Below are 14,846 nucleotides of genomic sequence, written 5' to 3'. Positions count from 1 at the left end.
TATGTAAAAGCCAAATATAAAAAATCGGATGAGAACTTGGTTAGGAAATTAATCAATTAAATTTTGAGTGAAAACGTATGACCTAGTGAAGAGAAGCGCAGGAGAAAATGGGACAGCGGAGAGGTGAACTCTGTATAGTTTCGCATGGTGAAAATGCGCGTTTTCGCAAAATTAAAACCTTCATAACTTTTTGAATTCTGCAGAAGTGCTTGAGTTTCATACTAACTATTGTTTGTGTTTAGTTCCTTGAGATTTTAGTGCTGGTTTCAAGAAGATCCGTGCGAAACATGTCTGACATGTGCATTGTTAGCGTAATCACGATGACATTTCATTTTACTTGTAGAGCTCTGAGCTAGCAGGTTGGAAAAATATTCTTGTGGAGAAGGCATTATTAAATGCCTATTAAATTAATTAGTACATATTTACCGAGAATACGTTTCATTCACATTATTAAGAAATTGTATTACAGGCATCATTGTTGTATTTAGTACTCCTGATTTGGACAATTTTACTCTCGATGCAACAGAAAATTGGAGAATTACGACTTCATAAGTTATCAGAGCGCTCACTAACTGCAACAGAAAGGCAAATTTGTATTCTAAAATTTTAATACGCACTATTATTAAGGTTAATTGTACATACTGTAGCTATGAATCCACGATTCAGTTGAAAGTACCCGCTCCCTGATATGGCTAAATTGGATGTTAGCACTTGAATACAGAAACGATCCATCTAAATTAAAAATATTATTTTGCATAATTTTCTAAACCATAATAAGTGATTTATTATGTAAATACCAATAAATACTCAGTTTCTGAATTAGTGACGTCTCCTTTTGCATCCAGTACTTTAAAACTTTTTGTAGTCTCAGACGAAAACTTTGTCGCAATTATGGCTGTCAGAAATATCCTCAATATTAAATATGTGAAAGCGTAGGAAGCCTCAAAGTTTATAAACCAACTCGGATGCTTGAGATCTGCCTCGATTCCATTAAACACTCGAGAGAACAAGTACAAAATGTTGCACGTGAAGACCGTGCTGGTTAACACGGAGAGAATTTTATTGGTTTTCTGGAACAATGAGAGCCAAGAAGAATCAAATCAATTTTTAGGTGAATATGTATTTCATCATGAAAAAATATGCATGCATTCATCACCTTGATAACTTTAGCAATTTCCCAATGAAACAGTCTCAAGTCTTCGATATCTCTGGGATGAATATTCCCGATTTTCTGTCTCGTACATGCTTTCTCCACAATCCGGTTGAATCTCTTGAATTGGTAGGACATGCATAGCGAAAATAGAACCAACAGCATGTCGCCATAGGCCCAAATTAACTCCATTGTGTGACCTAGACGTCAAATAATTATTATGGAACAGCGAAACTTTAATCTCATTTTAACAATGATGAGATGACGCATACCGATAAAAATGACATAAATTCCACTCCACCAAGTGCACCATTCTTCAATCACATAGATCTTGGCTGCCTCGTCCAAATAGGAACTGATCGACGATGTATTTTCATTAATAGAAATTGTAATGAAATATGACACCGCTCCGACAAAGATGACCCCAACGTATATCACTGTCAGCCATTTTGACAGGGTGATAAATTTGTTATGCTTTTTCTGATCGTTTCGGGGGAGAATTTCGATCAAGTCGGCAAACGATGTTGGTAGATTTATTGATTTTCTAAATGACACGCTTTCGCGAGGATTGCTATTTCCACAATTTTCAAAAGTTTCAAAAAGTACTTCGAGTTTATTCCAATCGGCCAGATTTTCGGAAATGTTGTGCCTTGACTGGTGTATGCAAACGGTGATGGTGATCAAAATATGCGAATGGTACACCATGTCGAGAAACTGTTCTACCAAATTTCGATCGGGAGAGGACAATTCTCTAAAAAAGATGACGATAGCAAATCCCAACACTGTCAAGTTGGACACAAGGACGTAGGCTGAGTAGAGGGGGAGGAGGAGATGGGAGTGACGAGAGACAATGGTCGTGGTGGGGATGGTGGTTGTGGGGACGGTGGTAGTGGGAGGAGATGGGGATAAAAATTTTGGAGGTATTGGGAGCAGCCCAAAGTACTTGCCCACCTTGTAAATGGGTTTCAGGGCGGAAGACACGGGGGATTCCATTTTTCACAAGTTTTTACAATGTGAGGTGTACCGAGATAAAAACTCTACGACTTTCAATCTGCAAATGATTGCTATCCTTCATGCATACATAGGTCTCTATGTTAAAATTGGTTATCGATTTCGCATGAAAAAGGAAGAAGACTTTTAATTTCCGAGAGCCAACAATGGTATCACTCGATATTTTATTGGCAAGTCGTAAAAAGTAATAATGTGATACATTATTTGTACATATTACCAGTATATGCATTCGAATCATGGAAGTCACGCATGCATATGTACATAGTTCAATGCAAGGGGACTACGTGACGAGGAAAGTAGAAGAATTAATACTATTTATTTGCAGGTGTCAATTGTTGTTACAATTATGAATTAATGTGTGTAGTTGTATTGCTTTTGCTTTCACAATAGCGAACCATATTCTACCCTATAGAGTAAGTTAATCAATGATATTTACGAGGACTAAATACATATGACGATTGACACATAAGTATGTATTTAACGCCAAAGAGGGAATACGAGATGTAGTCACCTCTCAACTCCTCATAAAAATGTATTCCAAATAAATCAAATCAAACTGGAATATACTGGAAGTCATCACCATTTCCATTTTCTGGACATGATTTAATATAAATACGATAAACAACATTTATGTACTTACGTATAATGATCTTCAAATCTTTATTCTTTCTTTTCATATAAAAAATAAATACAATTAAATATTACAGTTTTAGTATTTACATTTTTAGTATATACATATTTACAAACGACTTTTAACTAGCTTTCAATCGGGTCTTCTTCTACAATAATTCGCAATCTCGGAATATATTTTCTGTAAACCAACCTTCCTATTCTTACGTTGATACAGGAATCTTTAGGCACATGTGGACCCTTTACAGCCTCCTTTTTGACTGGGGCATTATTCCCAGTTTTCCCACCATCTCCATTTTTTCCTTTCCTATTCGATTGTGTAGATGGAAACGCAGAAAATATATGTGGTGGGAGTGGTGGCGGGGTAAGCTTTCGTTGACGGGGACCGGAACTGGATGATGGTTGTACCGAAGTCTCAAGTCCATGATCAGTCTGCCCTGACAGTGACGGAACGCGTCTATTGTCCTCGACGAGGTCAGGATTTTGCACATCCCGGTTTTCACTTGGATTGAAAAGCTTATATTTTTCTTTCGGAATTTCCACTAATTCCGACTTTGTTTTCGTCAAATGCAGTCCCAGGATCTGTTGGACAATACATAAATCTACTAAGAATTTGGTATTAAGCCTTTTAGCGAGGGTTGTTAGTCACTCGTCGGAAATTTATTTTTGAAACGTACTTGTGAGATTTTGTGATGAATTGCCCTCTTCTGCTTGTTTTTGGACTTTGTTGAGTAGTGCATCACTTTCTCTGACTGTAAAAAAATGAAGGTTACAAGTTAGAATTTTAGCTTATTCGGGAATTGAATTTATGAAAATTACCTCTGCAACTTCAAACTTATTTTTCGTCATTTGCTGAATGAACAGCATTTTTAACTTTTAATTGTGTTTGGGAGAATGATGAAATTCTGTTCTATTCGGAGCACTGCTTCTTTACAAATAGCACCTGTTGAAAAAGATGAACAGATTTAAATAGTCAAACTTCCTACTGATCAACCACCAAACCCGTTTTACATAATGATATTCCGACGTAGAACAAAATTGACTTCTGCTAAAAGCAGACAGTTCAACAATTAGTGAATGAACCTATCAAGCTATTTATAGCTCATATAACATTGTGATGCTAATTAATATTGTGTGAACAGGCTGCATTACATACGATATTGCATACCTACTTATACATGCATATCATGGAAAATTACGACTCCGTGAGGGACACCGCATGAGCAAATGATTTCGTTTAAACTTGTATTGAACAACAGATCCAAAGTACAAAAGTCGGATATTTATTTAAAGGAAGTTTGCGAGTGGAATTTATTTAAAACGGAGGACACACAAACGTATAAATTATTTATATTTAGTCGGAATATCATGGGACATGCCTCCAACAAACAAACAATTACTCATGCACATGTGGCTTTAATTATAATAATAGCACCAGTTATAAGCAGATTTTTTCTCAAGGCGTACTCGTAAAACGACAAGCACTAATTGATCGGGATATTCTTAGCACTAGATAAAAATTTATTGAGTGGGAGTCGGCCGACCAGGTTTAAATTTAGAACAAAAGAGATATGAATAATCCACAACAGTTTTAAAATTTTTTCAGCACAATGCAAATTTCTTGGACTTTGTACCACCACACAGCTTCGTCATGTTGTCTACCTCAATTAGTATCACGTTGCTAAAGTGGACTTTGCAATAACAAGTTTTCAAGGAACAAATATTTTCGTATAGCAATTATGATTGTTTGTCCAATTTTCTTACTTCTGAACACATAGGCATGTAAGGAAAAAAGTCGTCAATTAGTTCATCGGTGGTGGATTAGAGACAAACGTATTAATTCGTATGAAGTATTTGCACATACGAATTAATTAGCTAATTAGTGTCATGCGTTATTAATTAGATTCGTAGGCGTGGCATTTTTATTTATGAAGCAATTTGACACTAGTCATGCATACCATCACAAAAACTATTCCAATTATCGCAGAAAACGCTAAAACTAAGCAAATATCATGATTATCAATCAGCTACCTCTAATCTTTGTGCAATGACAAAAATTGTGGGTCACTCGGTCATCACCGAGTTTAATAAATTTTCCAAATTATTTCGCCTAATCGGAATATTTCCAACGTTCCACTCCAATAATAAAAATAGCATAAAACGGAGTATATTATTTTGTTATATCATCTTTTTCTCGGTAGCATTCCACGTTTTGCAACTCGCTCCAAACTACATTAGACAAAATGTTTGGTTTCGACACGTATCCAATCCTACCGATCAATTTGCTTTCTTTGGTTTCATTTCTACGATATATATTTTACGACTAATCTGTTTTTTCATAACGTTGTGGAAAGCACGTTCTATTTACGAATTGTTGCAAAGTTTTCAGAAATACGATACTAATTTCCCTTGCAGTAATGCCGTCGTCCGAGAAAATAGGAAATTACCAACACCGTTTTCCCCATTATTTTATTTTCTCAGTGCTGGGGCGATGACCAATATTATTGGAAACATAGCCGCTGGATCCAAAGATTTCCAAAAGATATTTGGACCCAAGAGCAATGACAACTTTTATCTTTTTGGAATTTCTGTCACTAATATTCATCTAGTTTTGGGGGCAACTTTCGTTTCACATGGAATTTGTGAGTTAGCATTCGTGTTTTTTGTCTCGGTTTTATTTTATTATATAAAATGTTTAAAATTTCGAGTAGTTTCCATACAGTTGGAATTGTCAAAATTTGAAAATTTGAAATCTATTGAAATCTTCTCGACAAGATTAAGAGAATTGTTTCGTATTTCAAAAAGTATTGGTGAATGTTCTGGTGGATTTTTGCTCTGTTTTGCTGGAATGTCTCAATTTTTGCTGCTTGTTGCTCTGCACCTTTTAATTGTTTATGTATTGGACCCACCCATCCCTAATGATTTTGGGGAGAAGTCATTAATCGAGGACAGGGAATTGTTGAAGACGGGAACCTTTGCAATCATTGTCTTTGTTGGTTTCACTTTGGTAAGGTTGGGAATTTTTGTCTACTTGGGAGATCTAATTGAAATGGCGGTGAGTATTTAATTATTACATTAAAGGGACTACAATAAATATTAGCTAATTTTCTTAAATAGGGTGACGAATTTCAATGGAGTTTGGAAAATTTGGATAACACAAGTTTAGCAAAATTTCCCGAGTTTGCAGTACAGCTTGATATCTTACGACGCCTAGTTAGTGAAAATCGGTTTGAGTTGGATGCATGCGGATTTTTCACAGTCAGTCGTAAATTAATTATTTCAGTACGTATGTTCGTCTCAATTTGCATTTTACGATGAGAGAAATTAGTGCCTACATATATATATAAATGTATTGAGCAGATGAAGATATGTAATACATTTCATTTTGCAGATGCTGAGTTCCACCATCACATTTCTTATTGTCTTCACTCAATTCAGATCAACCACGGCTGGAGTTTTGGCATGAAATTATTTGTATGAATTATTTATTTACCTGCTTATATCATTACTCTATCATTACTGGTAGCTTTGTATCGTGTGCAATTTATTAGTTTGTACAATTATAAATATTGGCATCAAATTAGTTACAAAGTTTTTGGTAACTGAATTAGTTGGGAATTACATGTGTAATGGATTGCGAAAACTTCTCGCGTCAACGTGAAATAAATGGAGTGGAGTTGTTGGAAGGAACCAGAGACAGTTTATAAATAAGTAGTTTCTTGTCTTGTCATTATTTTTGTTGCAACTTTATACTGGAAGGAAACAAAAAACAATATGAAGCAATTAATATTTATTTGTACTTATCATGTTATCAACTTGTAAGAAATTAAATAGCAATATAAAATTAGAAAAATTGCAGTAATCACTATCACTATCATTAACCTTCACAATCAGCCACCAGAAAAAATAAATTGTAAAATTCTCCAGTCCGTTTTTTCGGTTTATCAATTGCCAATTGCAATTTGTCATCCTGCCATCACGTTGAACTGCCAAAAAAATGCAAAACTTAAAAATGGCATATTTTCTATCACATTTCCTATTATTTGTCCATTTAATATACTATACCACACCAAACCCATTAGAAAATCACTGTCTAAAAATAACAGGGATTAACAACTTCTTCGCACCCGAGACAGTCGCCTATGCGAGTAATTACAGCATCTCTGACAGCATAATTATTTCACATTACAAAAAGTTAGCATCCCCAAATAGCGATGGTAATCTCGCCATGTTCAAGGAAGCATTAATATCTCGATACCTTTCAGAATATTTAAATCTCACCTTTTGTAATCAGGATTCAAACTTAACGACAAAGTTCGCTGTCTACTTCAAAATTGAAGATACTGTAGAAAAACTTGCAAAAGTTGAAGAGAAATTTAACCTATTTTACTCAGGGTATAAATCAATCTTGAGGTTTATGTCGTCAGAAATTCAAAGTCAGAAAACTTTACAAAAAATAAAACAGGCTGTAGTATCGCATGACCTGATATTTTATGCAATTCTCGTGGCCATCAGTATTATCGTGGTTGTACTTGTTTTAAACCATTTTGCAAAATTATCTGAAAATATTGACGGTAAATGGATATTAAAACTTCTAGTTGAACAATCTTTGACGTCGTCACAGATTCCAAAAAATTGTCATATTCGTCTCATTTTTTCCTTGTGGATGTTTTGTTGCGTCACGATTAATGGGGTTTACCGTTCAGCACTCGTTGCATTACTTACCAAACCAGAGGATGCAATTTTTATGAAAATTTTCATGAATTGGCAACAGAATTACGAATAAGAGGAGACTTACGAGTTCTTCCAGTTAATGAAAATTCCTTTATAGTGAATCAGATCAAGAGCATATTTTTATCAGAACTGGTAGTCTCGGAAACTAGGAAAAATGACTTTTCTTTCATTTTGAAGCGATATTCTGAATCGTTGAATGATATTTCGGGTGAATTAGTAGACGATTTGGTTGATGGATTGGTTTCTGGAAAAATAGTCATTTTTGACCAGCAAGCGAATTTGTTGGAGCAGTTTTGCAATGCAGTCGAGCTTAGTTTTGGGAAACGCTTGTATGAAATTTCAGACGAAGTTATTGAAAATTTTGAAGCGATTGCCGTATCGTCAAGTTTGGTAATATATTTTATTATTTACTGTCAAAATTTAATCAGTGGTACTCATAAATTAAGAGACTATAATTATTTCAGATCCAACAGCCATTAAATTGGATGCGAGATTTCGGAATTTTTCAAATCCTTCATAATCATCAAAAATTGATAGCAAGTTCAATTTTGAAGGGGCAAATTGTGGAGGGCATATTTTCTCAACCATTGATTGTAGAGAGGGGGCTTTTAGGAGTCAAAATGTCTACTGGAGAAATCAGGGCTGAATCAAAACGGAAGATGAAGTTGGTTAATTTACTTTGGATTTTTAGCTTCCCGTGGTTTGGAGGTGTAGTGGGCATTATATTGTTGGTTTTTGAAATATTACATAAAAGGAGGGGACGACCCATTAGTTTTAGATCCACGAATACTACGCAAGGAACGAAATTCATGCTTTAGATTAAAAAATATTTAGCACTCCACATTATCATCTCAGAACAACAATTTGTAATCATCATCAGATACAAATTGACGCCATATGTATCCTGTGGAACGCACTTCACACTTAACTAATGCATTAAAACATTGTACAAAGCTTGTCCTTTGAATTTTGCTTACTATATTTAGTGGTGTCCTAGCCCTTAAATCAGGTTTATTAAAATATTTTCCATAATTTGCATGTTCTTAATCCTTGGTTATGTACATATATTGGACTTAATAGTTTCTAATAAATATATACATTGCATTGTTACAAAATTTGCAAGTCACGGGGTTTTTTAATTTTAAAAAAATTTGCAAAATAATTTGATAAAATTTAGCAGGTTATAAATTAGACGTGAATATACATACAAATGACCGCAGAATTCATCTGAAATGGTTTAGCAATGCATGTAATTTGTTATCATCCCATTCAAAATTCGTTAATCACGATATTTCCGCTGTTCAAGTACTACAGTTTTAGATATCAAAAAGATTGTTATAATCTACACAGGATGTGCATACACACGCAATACATACGTGTTTTATGAATATATTTGTAAGTTTTCAATATAAATAGTAACAGTAATACAAAATTCAACACGTCCACTTTGCTGACGATAATTGATTCAATTAAAACCGAGACGTATGCAAAAATCTAAATATAACAAGTAAGCTGTTTCGTTGAATAAAGCGTAGTTGAACTTTTGCTTTCGATCACGAACTTTTGCTGCAAACTAATTTTTGACTCAAAACTTGACGAATTCCTGCGAAAGGTAGGTTCATTTCATCGTTTCTCACATTATTGCGACCTTTCATTTTTTACTAATTTTATATTTATGCAGATGTCGGCTCACGAAGATTTAGAGAAATGGGAGAAACTGATGGCTTGCTGTTTTCCTTGCGGTTTCGTGTGGATGAAGGAAGGAACGGGATCTGCATGTTGTACAAATTACCTTCTTGGCGTCTTTCTCGGCTGTTGCTGCGTCCAAGTGTGCCATGCTTGCAAATACGTTGGAAAGCCTGGAAATGTGGGCAGTCCGTATCATACGATTCAGACGCAACAGATTATTAAGACACAACCTAAGCATTAGTGCCAACTTGTTGTTTTCTTTACCAGATCAAATTGTTTGATGTATGTATTTTTGTTTACGCAATTAATAAATTATTGAATGTAATGTACATATTTTAAGGCAAAGGTTCATCGTGATTTTTATATACAACGACAATAATTAGATCCTGTTTAGAGAAATTCTACGAATATGTACGTAATTCATAAATTTTTGGAGATTTATGATATGTATAACTGAATTGCATTTAACTATTCTCGGAATAATGCAAAATCAACCACAACCTAATCGAGGAGCCACAAGAATTGACGTATTTACTCCATAAATTTGAAAAAAGTAATCATTACTACCTCAATTGATTTACTTATTTTCAGCCTTCCCGGAAAGTAGTTTAATTTGTAAACTAATCGATTAGACTCCACACTCTGTTTTGAAGGTCACATTTAACAGAAATATTACAAAAAACACGAGCAACAACTGTTTTGGGAGACAGACATATGTACATAATTACCAATTATCATCATTATCAATTTTTTTATATAAGCTAATCCGGCAAAAATTAGTTGAAGTCTTATTCTCGTTTCATGCACTACAAGGTGCACAATTCATAGCATGATTTTCCTTCAGTTGGTTAGTCTTATTATTCTAATTTAGCTATTCGTTACATCTTCAAATGAAAATGATGAGATCGTTTTTTGTCACCGTATTCTTCTTGGCTTGCTACATGTCACTTGTGCTTTCCTTTGAGCGAGCACTAGTGAAAAAGGCCATTGTAGTTTTCAATGTTGGAAGCAATTTGATTCACGGATCTCTTGAACTTACACAAAGGTCGCCAAAATCATTCGTCTCCATTAGCGGTGTGATATACGGACTGAACCCAAATATGAAGCAGGGCTTTCATGTTCATGAATCAGGAGACGTTAGAGACGGGTGTAATTCAACATTGAGCCATTTCAATCCGCATCAGGTAAGATATTCGCTTATTTTGAGATGCATATGTACTTATTTAACTTGGTAATTATCGTAGATTTACATAATTATCATAATTGCCATGATTCCTTTGTAGCAAAATCACGGATCTCCTTCCAGTTATCATCGACATGTCGGTGATCTCGGAAATATTCAAGTTGATTGCAATGGAACCGCAGTGGTGAACATATGGTATACGATGATTTCATTGAGTGGCGAACATTCAATCATTGGACGAGCATTTGTAATTCACGAGAAAGAAGATGATCTAGGCAAAGGAGGAAATGAAGGATCATTGAAAACTGGAAATGCTGGGAGCAGGGTGGCCTGTGGTATTGTGGGGATTTCTTCATGAATATGGTTGCAAATAAGTCAATGTATAATTATTCCATATTTGTGTTAATTTCATGAAGAGTTAAGAAATGTGTTTAATAATCTCGATACAATTTTAATCTGAAATTATATATTTAGTTTGACATTGCAACACTAAACAGTTATTATTTGCAAGGATTTAAATACATATGCATTAATTCAAATGCATACGCATGCATCACAAGATACGGTATCCAATTAAGTAGTTCAATAACCTATCCAACACAATAATGACAAATGTACACAACCGATACTTGTGATCAATGTAAATATACTGTTGGGTTACACGAGCGCCTGGCCATAATGCACATCAATCCGCAATATGCAATAATTATGCACTTATGCACAACATGACACATATTCCTACATAATTCATATCTTTCTTAATAATTTACTTTTCGTGTGCATCGCAGAACTTATCGTACAAAAAAGCCCACATAACACCTTTATCAATGATTCCAAAAATCCTGGTTGTTGGAATTCTTTTAATTCACCAATCACAAGGGCAGCCGCCTCAGCAGGTATACATACCTATGTACATTTTTAAGGAAACATTGAAACATTGATTACAACTAAAATCATATGAAACGAAGCAGATTACCAAAGCCGTAGCATGTTTCAATATCGGAAATGAGAAAAGTGGGGTTAACGGTGTCCTGGAAATTTATCAAGATCCTTCCGGATCAGCAGTTTATATTACTGGTCAAATATCTGGATTACAGCCAAACACAGTTCACGGATTTCATGTACATCAATTTGGCGACGTTAGGCAAGGGTGCGATTCTCTTGGAGGTCATTTCAACCCCTGGAATGTACGTGAAACAATCTGATGGGCTTAACAATACAAAAAAAAATACTCACTTTAAAAAGTATGTATCTATCTTAGCAATCCCACGGTGGACCGTGGGATTATGCAAGACACGTCGGCGACTTGGGAAATATCAAAGCAGACGCCACTGGTCAGGCTACCGTGAACATCTGGGATTCTCTGATTTCACTTAACGGAGTTAATTCTATTGTTGGGAGAGGTTTTGCAATTCATGAAAAAGAAGATGATCTTGGCAGAGGATCGAATCCGGAGAGTCGTATGAATGGAAATTCCGGCCCCAGGATTGCATGTGGTATCATTGGTGTCCTCTAAATTTTTGTAGTACATAATTTGTGGCTAATTTAATTTTAACTTGAATATGTCCGACATCAAAAGTGGAAAGTAAATAAAAATTTTCCACGCTAAACCACTTGACGTAAAGTTGCATATCATGCCACACACAAATTCTACCCCGAACAAAACCAAACTGGTAAAGCACCCCAAAATTAATGCTACAAACACGTTATAAAATTGTCCCATGTTCTTTGAATTCTCCTTTTTTCCCTTCGTCCCACTAATTCTTCTTCTTCTTTTCAAATTCCACCACATTTCACCAATTCCAGAATCTCTTAGAATCCACATTCTCCTCAAAACACTCCTCCCACCCCAGTTAAACACCGACCATCCTTTCCACACCGGATAAAACGGCTCTTTACTCCGACTTACAGTTTCATTCCAACAAAGCAACGCAAGTTGCCGTTCAACTATGTCAACCTCTGTAGACCATGATGCGAATGCCACTTGATTAAGGTCTTCCCGTCTCGAAATTAATTCTCCATACGAGTAAAATCCGTTATAAATTTGAAAATATTCCCCCGGAATAATTGCCTGTTTCCCGATCGATTCCAATTTTTGATGTCGTTCTGATCTTTCCCTACTGGTCGCCTCACCGATAATTCTTGGCTCTTCGATAAGAGAAAGATACGCCTTGGCGAGGGCGAACCTCTTAAAAAGACCTGCTTTTGTTTTTTCGCTCAAATTCGCAGTCCTACTGTTGATCAGTTCAAAAAATCTATTTGTGTCATGCGGCGTGGAATACAGTGTGAAATTCCTCGCTGTTAATTGCTCAAATAGCGTAAAAGTTTTTGGAGTTGAGATTACCACCAATTTTCTAATATAGTCACTTTTGTACGATGTAGAAATCACTATTCCTGCCAATAGCCAAGACCCACAAAGAAAATTGGCAAAATTATTTTTCCCACGACTTTGATTATTTTGGGCATATCGATTACTTTGTTCTACAAGAGACCCGGCAATTACGTATAGAAAACATTTCCATACGTTTGACCGTTTCATTGTTCCGAGCGCATAGATGATCGATAACGTTAGACCAAAAATGCAGATTAGTCTCCATGTTTCTACATCAAGGGCGAGAAATGAGGTCAAAACTTTTAGTCGCTCTAGTGTCAAGATCGCATTGGAATTGCATTCCCTGCAAGCACACGTCACAAATTCTAACCCTTCAACGCGCATATTTACGAGATAAGCCCAGTCGATATCTAAGTAAACGAAAGGCCCAACTGCTCCATTTCCGTATCGACCATTCGTAGATTCTGGCTTCTGGGACCGGATTACGGAACTTTTAAGCTTTTCGAACCCTTTGGGCACCGTGGGCTTGTTGTTACAACGCGGGTTCACATAAGAAGTAGAAGAATTTGGAAATGATGTCTTGAAAATTAGAAATTCAATTGGTACGTTGTCATTGATCTGAATTTTTTCCGGGGCAAAGATTGACGACTCGAGTTGTTTCACTTTTTTATCGTCTAATAAACTGTGTTTAACAGTCCAACTACTGTGAATGACGACTTGATGGTAGATTAGTTCAGTTTCATGTAATAGCGATTGTAAATTTGCATAACGTTTTGTAACAGGATAATATAACAAGTGACATGGTGAACAAACTGCGCAAATAATGTAAAATTCCTGCACTTTTATAACATGGTTAAGCAAAATTACTTCAAGAACTGCAAGATGTGAGTTTGAGACGCGTTGATATCTTTTCTCGGCGTCTAGCACAGCTGCCCATCGAGCCCAATCTTTCACTTGGTTCGAGTCGGTGACCAGAATTCGAAATAAAGTTTCCCAAGATCGGAACACTGCGTGTGATTTTTGAAGTCGAAGCCGGTACGTGTCTGTAAGTAAAATTCCGCTACGTTGTCCTTGCGGGTAGTGAAACGAGTCGAGTAAAGTTAGCTGGGAGACGCTTTCAGCCAATTTTTTCGGATGTAGTGGTGGAAATAAAATAAATTCTACTGAACACGTAAGCGTAGTAAATTTTGGTCTTCTACTCGTTTTGAAACCGTAAAAAGATAATTCTTCAAATGATGCTTGGGGTATTTTTGCAAGTATTATTGGAAATGTTAAAATTTTGATTTGTATTTCTGTCGAAAATTGGTTTAAAATTATAAGACAGTTTTTAAATGGAGTTAGAAATTCCTCAAAATTTACAATTTGATGATCTTGTTCTTGATGGTTTATGTCATGGGAAATTGCGAAACAAATAATTGTCTTTACTGTAAGTAACTGAATGAGGAGAAAGTATTGAATTTGAAAGAATTTTAGCATTTTCTGGGCGAATTAAAAAAAACTTGGCCTACAATGCTTAAAATTTATGTTCGTCAATGTGCATAACGTGTAGAAGACATGTAAACGTGTAGAGTGCTGAGTGATACCAACTTCAATTTAGTTAATGGATGTTCCATAACATGGTGCACCCCACCTTGCCACTTATGTATCTATATAAATATACTCGATGTTTGAAAATCTAATACTTATTTACAGATGTGCACCCAATACGAGAAATACATACATTGTAGGTGTATGTTGTATGCGACTATGTATTTACTTGGAACTTTGCAATTAAATTCATCCATTTATTGTTAAGATATTTCATACAAGTACAATCAATGTAATATCGAAACCTTTAACAACTTATGCATGACCACGAGTGCAAAGTGCCAGCAGTTTTCTAAGGTATCTAACAATAGTTTTTCAAATCAATTCCTTAGTTAGACTATATATATATGTATGTATTTAAATATGAAATATATATTTCTAATCACAATACTGACTAAATGCCACCAGAAAAAAACAGTAAACAGGTCATTTCTTGAGCCAAATTTTGCAGTAATACATAAACATACATGTGAATGTAGTGGCTTTTATATTTGTGAATATCATTTACATATTACATACATATTTAATTT

General features: G+C 35.3%; 6 protein-coding genes across 9 annotated transcripts; 4 read left to right on the top strand and 2 right to left on the bottom strand.

Moving 5' to 3' along the window:
- Nucleotides 1–266: 266 nt before the first annotated feature.
- On the bottom strand, nt 267–2,195 carry LOC118435018 (gustatory receptor for sugar taste 64e-like). Its single transcript, XM_035849993.1, has 6 exons — nt 1,423–2,195; nt 1,157–1,350; nt 962–1,070; nt 798–895; nt 643–732; nt 267–572 (listed from the first exon to the last, which is right to left on the bottom strand). The coding sequence occupies exons 1-6, from the start codon at nt 2,141–2,143 to the stop codon at nt 423–425; spliced, it is 1,362 nt and encodes a 453-aa protein (XP_035705886.1). The 5' UTR covers nt 2,144–2,195; the 3' UTR covers nt 267–422.
- A 597-nt stretch (nt 2,196–2,792) lies between these two features.
- Nucleotides 2,793–3,765, bottom strand: LOC110847455. Of its 3 annotated transcripts, none has more exons than XM_022094401.2 (3): nt 3,611–3,765; nt 3,469–3,543; nt 2,793–3,373 (listed from the first exon to the last, which is right to left on the bottom strand). In XM_022094401.2, exons 1-3 carry the CDS (start codon nt 3,656–3,658, stop codon nt 2,918–2,920), a joined length of 579 nt encoding a protein of 192 aa, XP_021950093.1. In that variant the 5' UTR covers nt 3,659–3,765; the 3' UTR covers nt 2,793–2,917. The 3 variants fall into 3 exon arrangements, 1 of the variants encoding a protein (XP_021950093.1); XR_004834433.1 differs by having other exon boundaries at nt 2,795–3,396; nt 3,611–3,762; XR_002547647.2 differs by having other exon boundaries at nt 2,795–3,393; nt 3,611–3,759.
- Nucleotides 3,766–3,934: 169 nt separating this feature from the next.
- Nucleotides 3,935–6,909, top strand: LOC118435019. The gene is made up of 4 exons (XM_035849994.1): nt 3,935–5,846; nt 5,909–6,073; nt 6,183–6,265; nt 6,403–6,909. Exons 1-3 carry the CDS (start codon nt 4,839–4,841, stop codon nt 6,255–6,257), a joined length of 1,248 nt encoding a protein of 415 aa, XP_035705887.1. The 5' UTR covers nt 3,935–4,838; the 3' UTR covers nt 6,258–6,265; nt 6,403–6,909.
- Nucleotides 6,910–7,019: 110 nt separating this feature from the next.
- LOC118434765 lies at nt 7,020–8,537 on the top strand. The gene is made up of 3 exons (XM_035848942.1): nt 7,020–7,186; nt 7,498–7,915; nt 7,990–8,537. The coding sequence occupies exons 1-3, from the start codon at nt 7,020–7,022 to the stop codon at nt 8,341–8,343; spliced, it is 939 nt and encodes a 312-aa protein (XP_035704835.1). The 3' UTR covers nt 8,344–8,537.
- Nucleotides 8,538–9,989: 1,452 nt separating this feature from the next.
- On the top strand, nt 9,990–10,893 carry LOC110845913 (superoxide dismutase [Cu-Zn]). The gene is made up of 2 exons (XM_022092468.2): nt 9,990–10,398; nt 10,498–10,893. The coding sequence occupies exons 1-2, from the start codon at nt 10,105–10,107 to the stop codon at nt 10,753–10,755; spliced, it is 552 nt and encodes a 183-aa protein (XP_021948160.1). The 5' UTR covers nt 9,990–10,104; the 3' UTR covers nt 10,756–10,893.
- Nucleotides 10,894–11,159: 266 nt separating this feature from the next.
- Nucleotides 11,160–12,007, top strand: LOC110847305 (superoxide dismutase [Cu-Zn]). 2 transcript variants are annotated; one of them, XM_022094230.2, is made up of 3 exons: nt 11,160–11,293; nt 11,369–11,584; nt 11,659–12,007. In XM_022094230.2, exons 1-3 carry the CDS (start codon nt 11,225–11,227, stop codon nt 11,911–11,913), a joined length of 540 nt encoding a protein of 179 aa, XP_021949922.1. In that variant the 5' UTR covers nt 11,160–11,224; the 3' UTR covers nt 11,914–12,007. The 2 variants fall into 2 exon arrangements, with proteins under 2 accessions (XP_021949922.1, XP_035705869.1); XM_035849976.1 differs by having other exon boundaries at nt 11,168–11,293; nt 11,366–11,584.
- Nucleotides 12,008–14,846: the final 2,839 nt, after the last annotated feature.

This window comes from Folsomia candida, unplaced genomic scaffold (genome assembly GCF_002217175.1).
Source record: "Folsomia candida strain VU population unplaced genomic scaffold, ASM221717v1 Fcan01_Sc003, whole genome shotgun sequence".
In the NCBI taxonomy this organism is placed as follows: domain Eukaryota; kingdom Metazoa; phylum Arthropoda; class Collembola; order Entomobryomorpha; family Isotomidae; genus Folsomia; species Folsomia candida.
Note: the sequence above shows the minus strand (reverse complement) of the source record. Positions and strands in the feature narration are given on the sequence as shown.

Bases quoted from the DNA above. Each gene is read 5' to 3' on its own strand.
- LOC110847455 (XM_022094401.2), bottom strand. From the start codon at position 3,658: ATGCTGTTCATTCAGCAAATGACGAAAAATAAGTTTGAAGTTGCAGAG. The intron at 3,544-3,610 runs GTAATTTTCATA...ATTTTTTTACAG, and splicing joins ATAAGTTTGAAGTTGCAGAG to TCAGAGAAAGTGATGCACTA. The intron at 3,374-3,468 runs GTACGTTTCAAA...ATTGTCCAACAG, and splicing joins TTCATCACAAAATCTCACAA to ATCCTGGGACTGCATTTGAC.
- LOC110845913 (XM_022092468.2), top strand. From the start codon at position 10,105: ATGAAAATGATGAGATCGTTTTTTGTCACCGTATTCTTCTTGGCTTGC. The intron at 10,399-10,497 runs GTAAGATATTCG...ATTCCTTTGTAG, and splicing joins GCCATTTCAATCCGCATCAG to CAAAATCACGGATCTCCTTC.
- LOC118434765 (XM_035848942.1), top strand. From the start codon at position 7,020: ATGTTCAAGGAAGCATTAATATCTCGATACCTTTCAGAATATTTAAAT. The intron at 7,187-7,497 runs GTATAAATCAAT...TTTACCGTTCAG, and splicing joins TTTAACCTATTTTACTCAGG to CACTCGTTGCATTACTTACC. The intron at 7,916-7,989 runs GTAATATATTTT...TAATTATTTCAG, and splicing joins TTGCCGTATCGTCAAGTTTG to ATCCAACAGCCATTAAATTG.
- LOC118435018 (XM_035849993.1), bottom strand. From the start codon at position 2,143: ATGGAATCCCCCGTGTCTTCCGCCCTGAAACCCATTTACAAGGTGGGC. The intron at 1,071-1,156 runs GTGATGAATGCA...TCATTGTTCCAG, and splicing joins AAATTGCTAAAGTTATCAAG to AAAACCAATAAAATTCTCTC. The intron at 573-642 runs GTATGTACAATT...TTTCTGTTGCAG, and splicing joins ATCGTGGATTCATAGCTACA to TTAGTGAGCGCTCTGATAAC.
- LOC118435019 (XM_035849994.1), top strand. From the start codon at position 4,839: ATGACAAAAATTGTGGGTCACTCGGTCATCACCGAGTTTAATAAATTT. The intron at 5,847-5,908 runs GTGAGTATTTAA...TTTCTTAAATAG, and splicing joins GAGATCTAATTGAAATGGCG to GGTGACGAATTTCAATGGAG. The intron at 6,074-6,182 runs GTACGTATGTTC...TTCATTTTGCAG, and splicing joins GTCGTAAATTAATTATTTCA to ATGCTGAGTTCCACCATCAC.
- LOC110847305 (XM_035849976.1), top strand. From the start codon at position 11,225: ATGATTCCAAAAATCCTGGTTGTTGGAATTCTTTTAATTCACCAATCA. The intron at 11,294-11,365 runs GTATACATACCT...TATGAAACGAAG, and splicing joins AAGGGCAGCCGCCTCAGCAG to CAGATTACCAAAGCCGTAGC. The intron at 11,585-11,658 runs GTACGTGAAACA...TATCTATCTTAG, and splicing joins GTCATTTCAACCCCTGGAAT to CAATCCCACGGTGGACCGTG.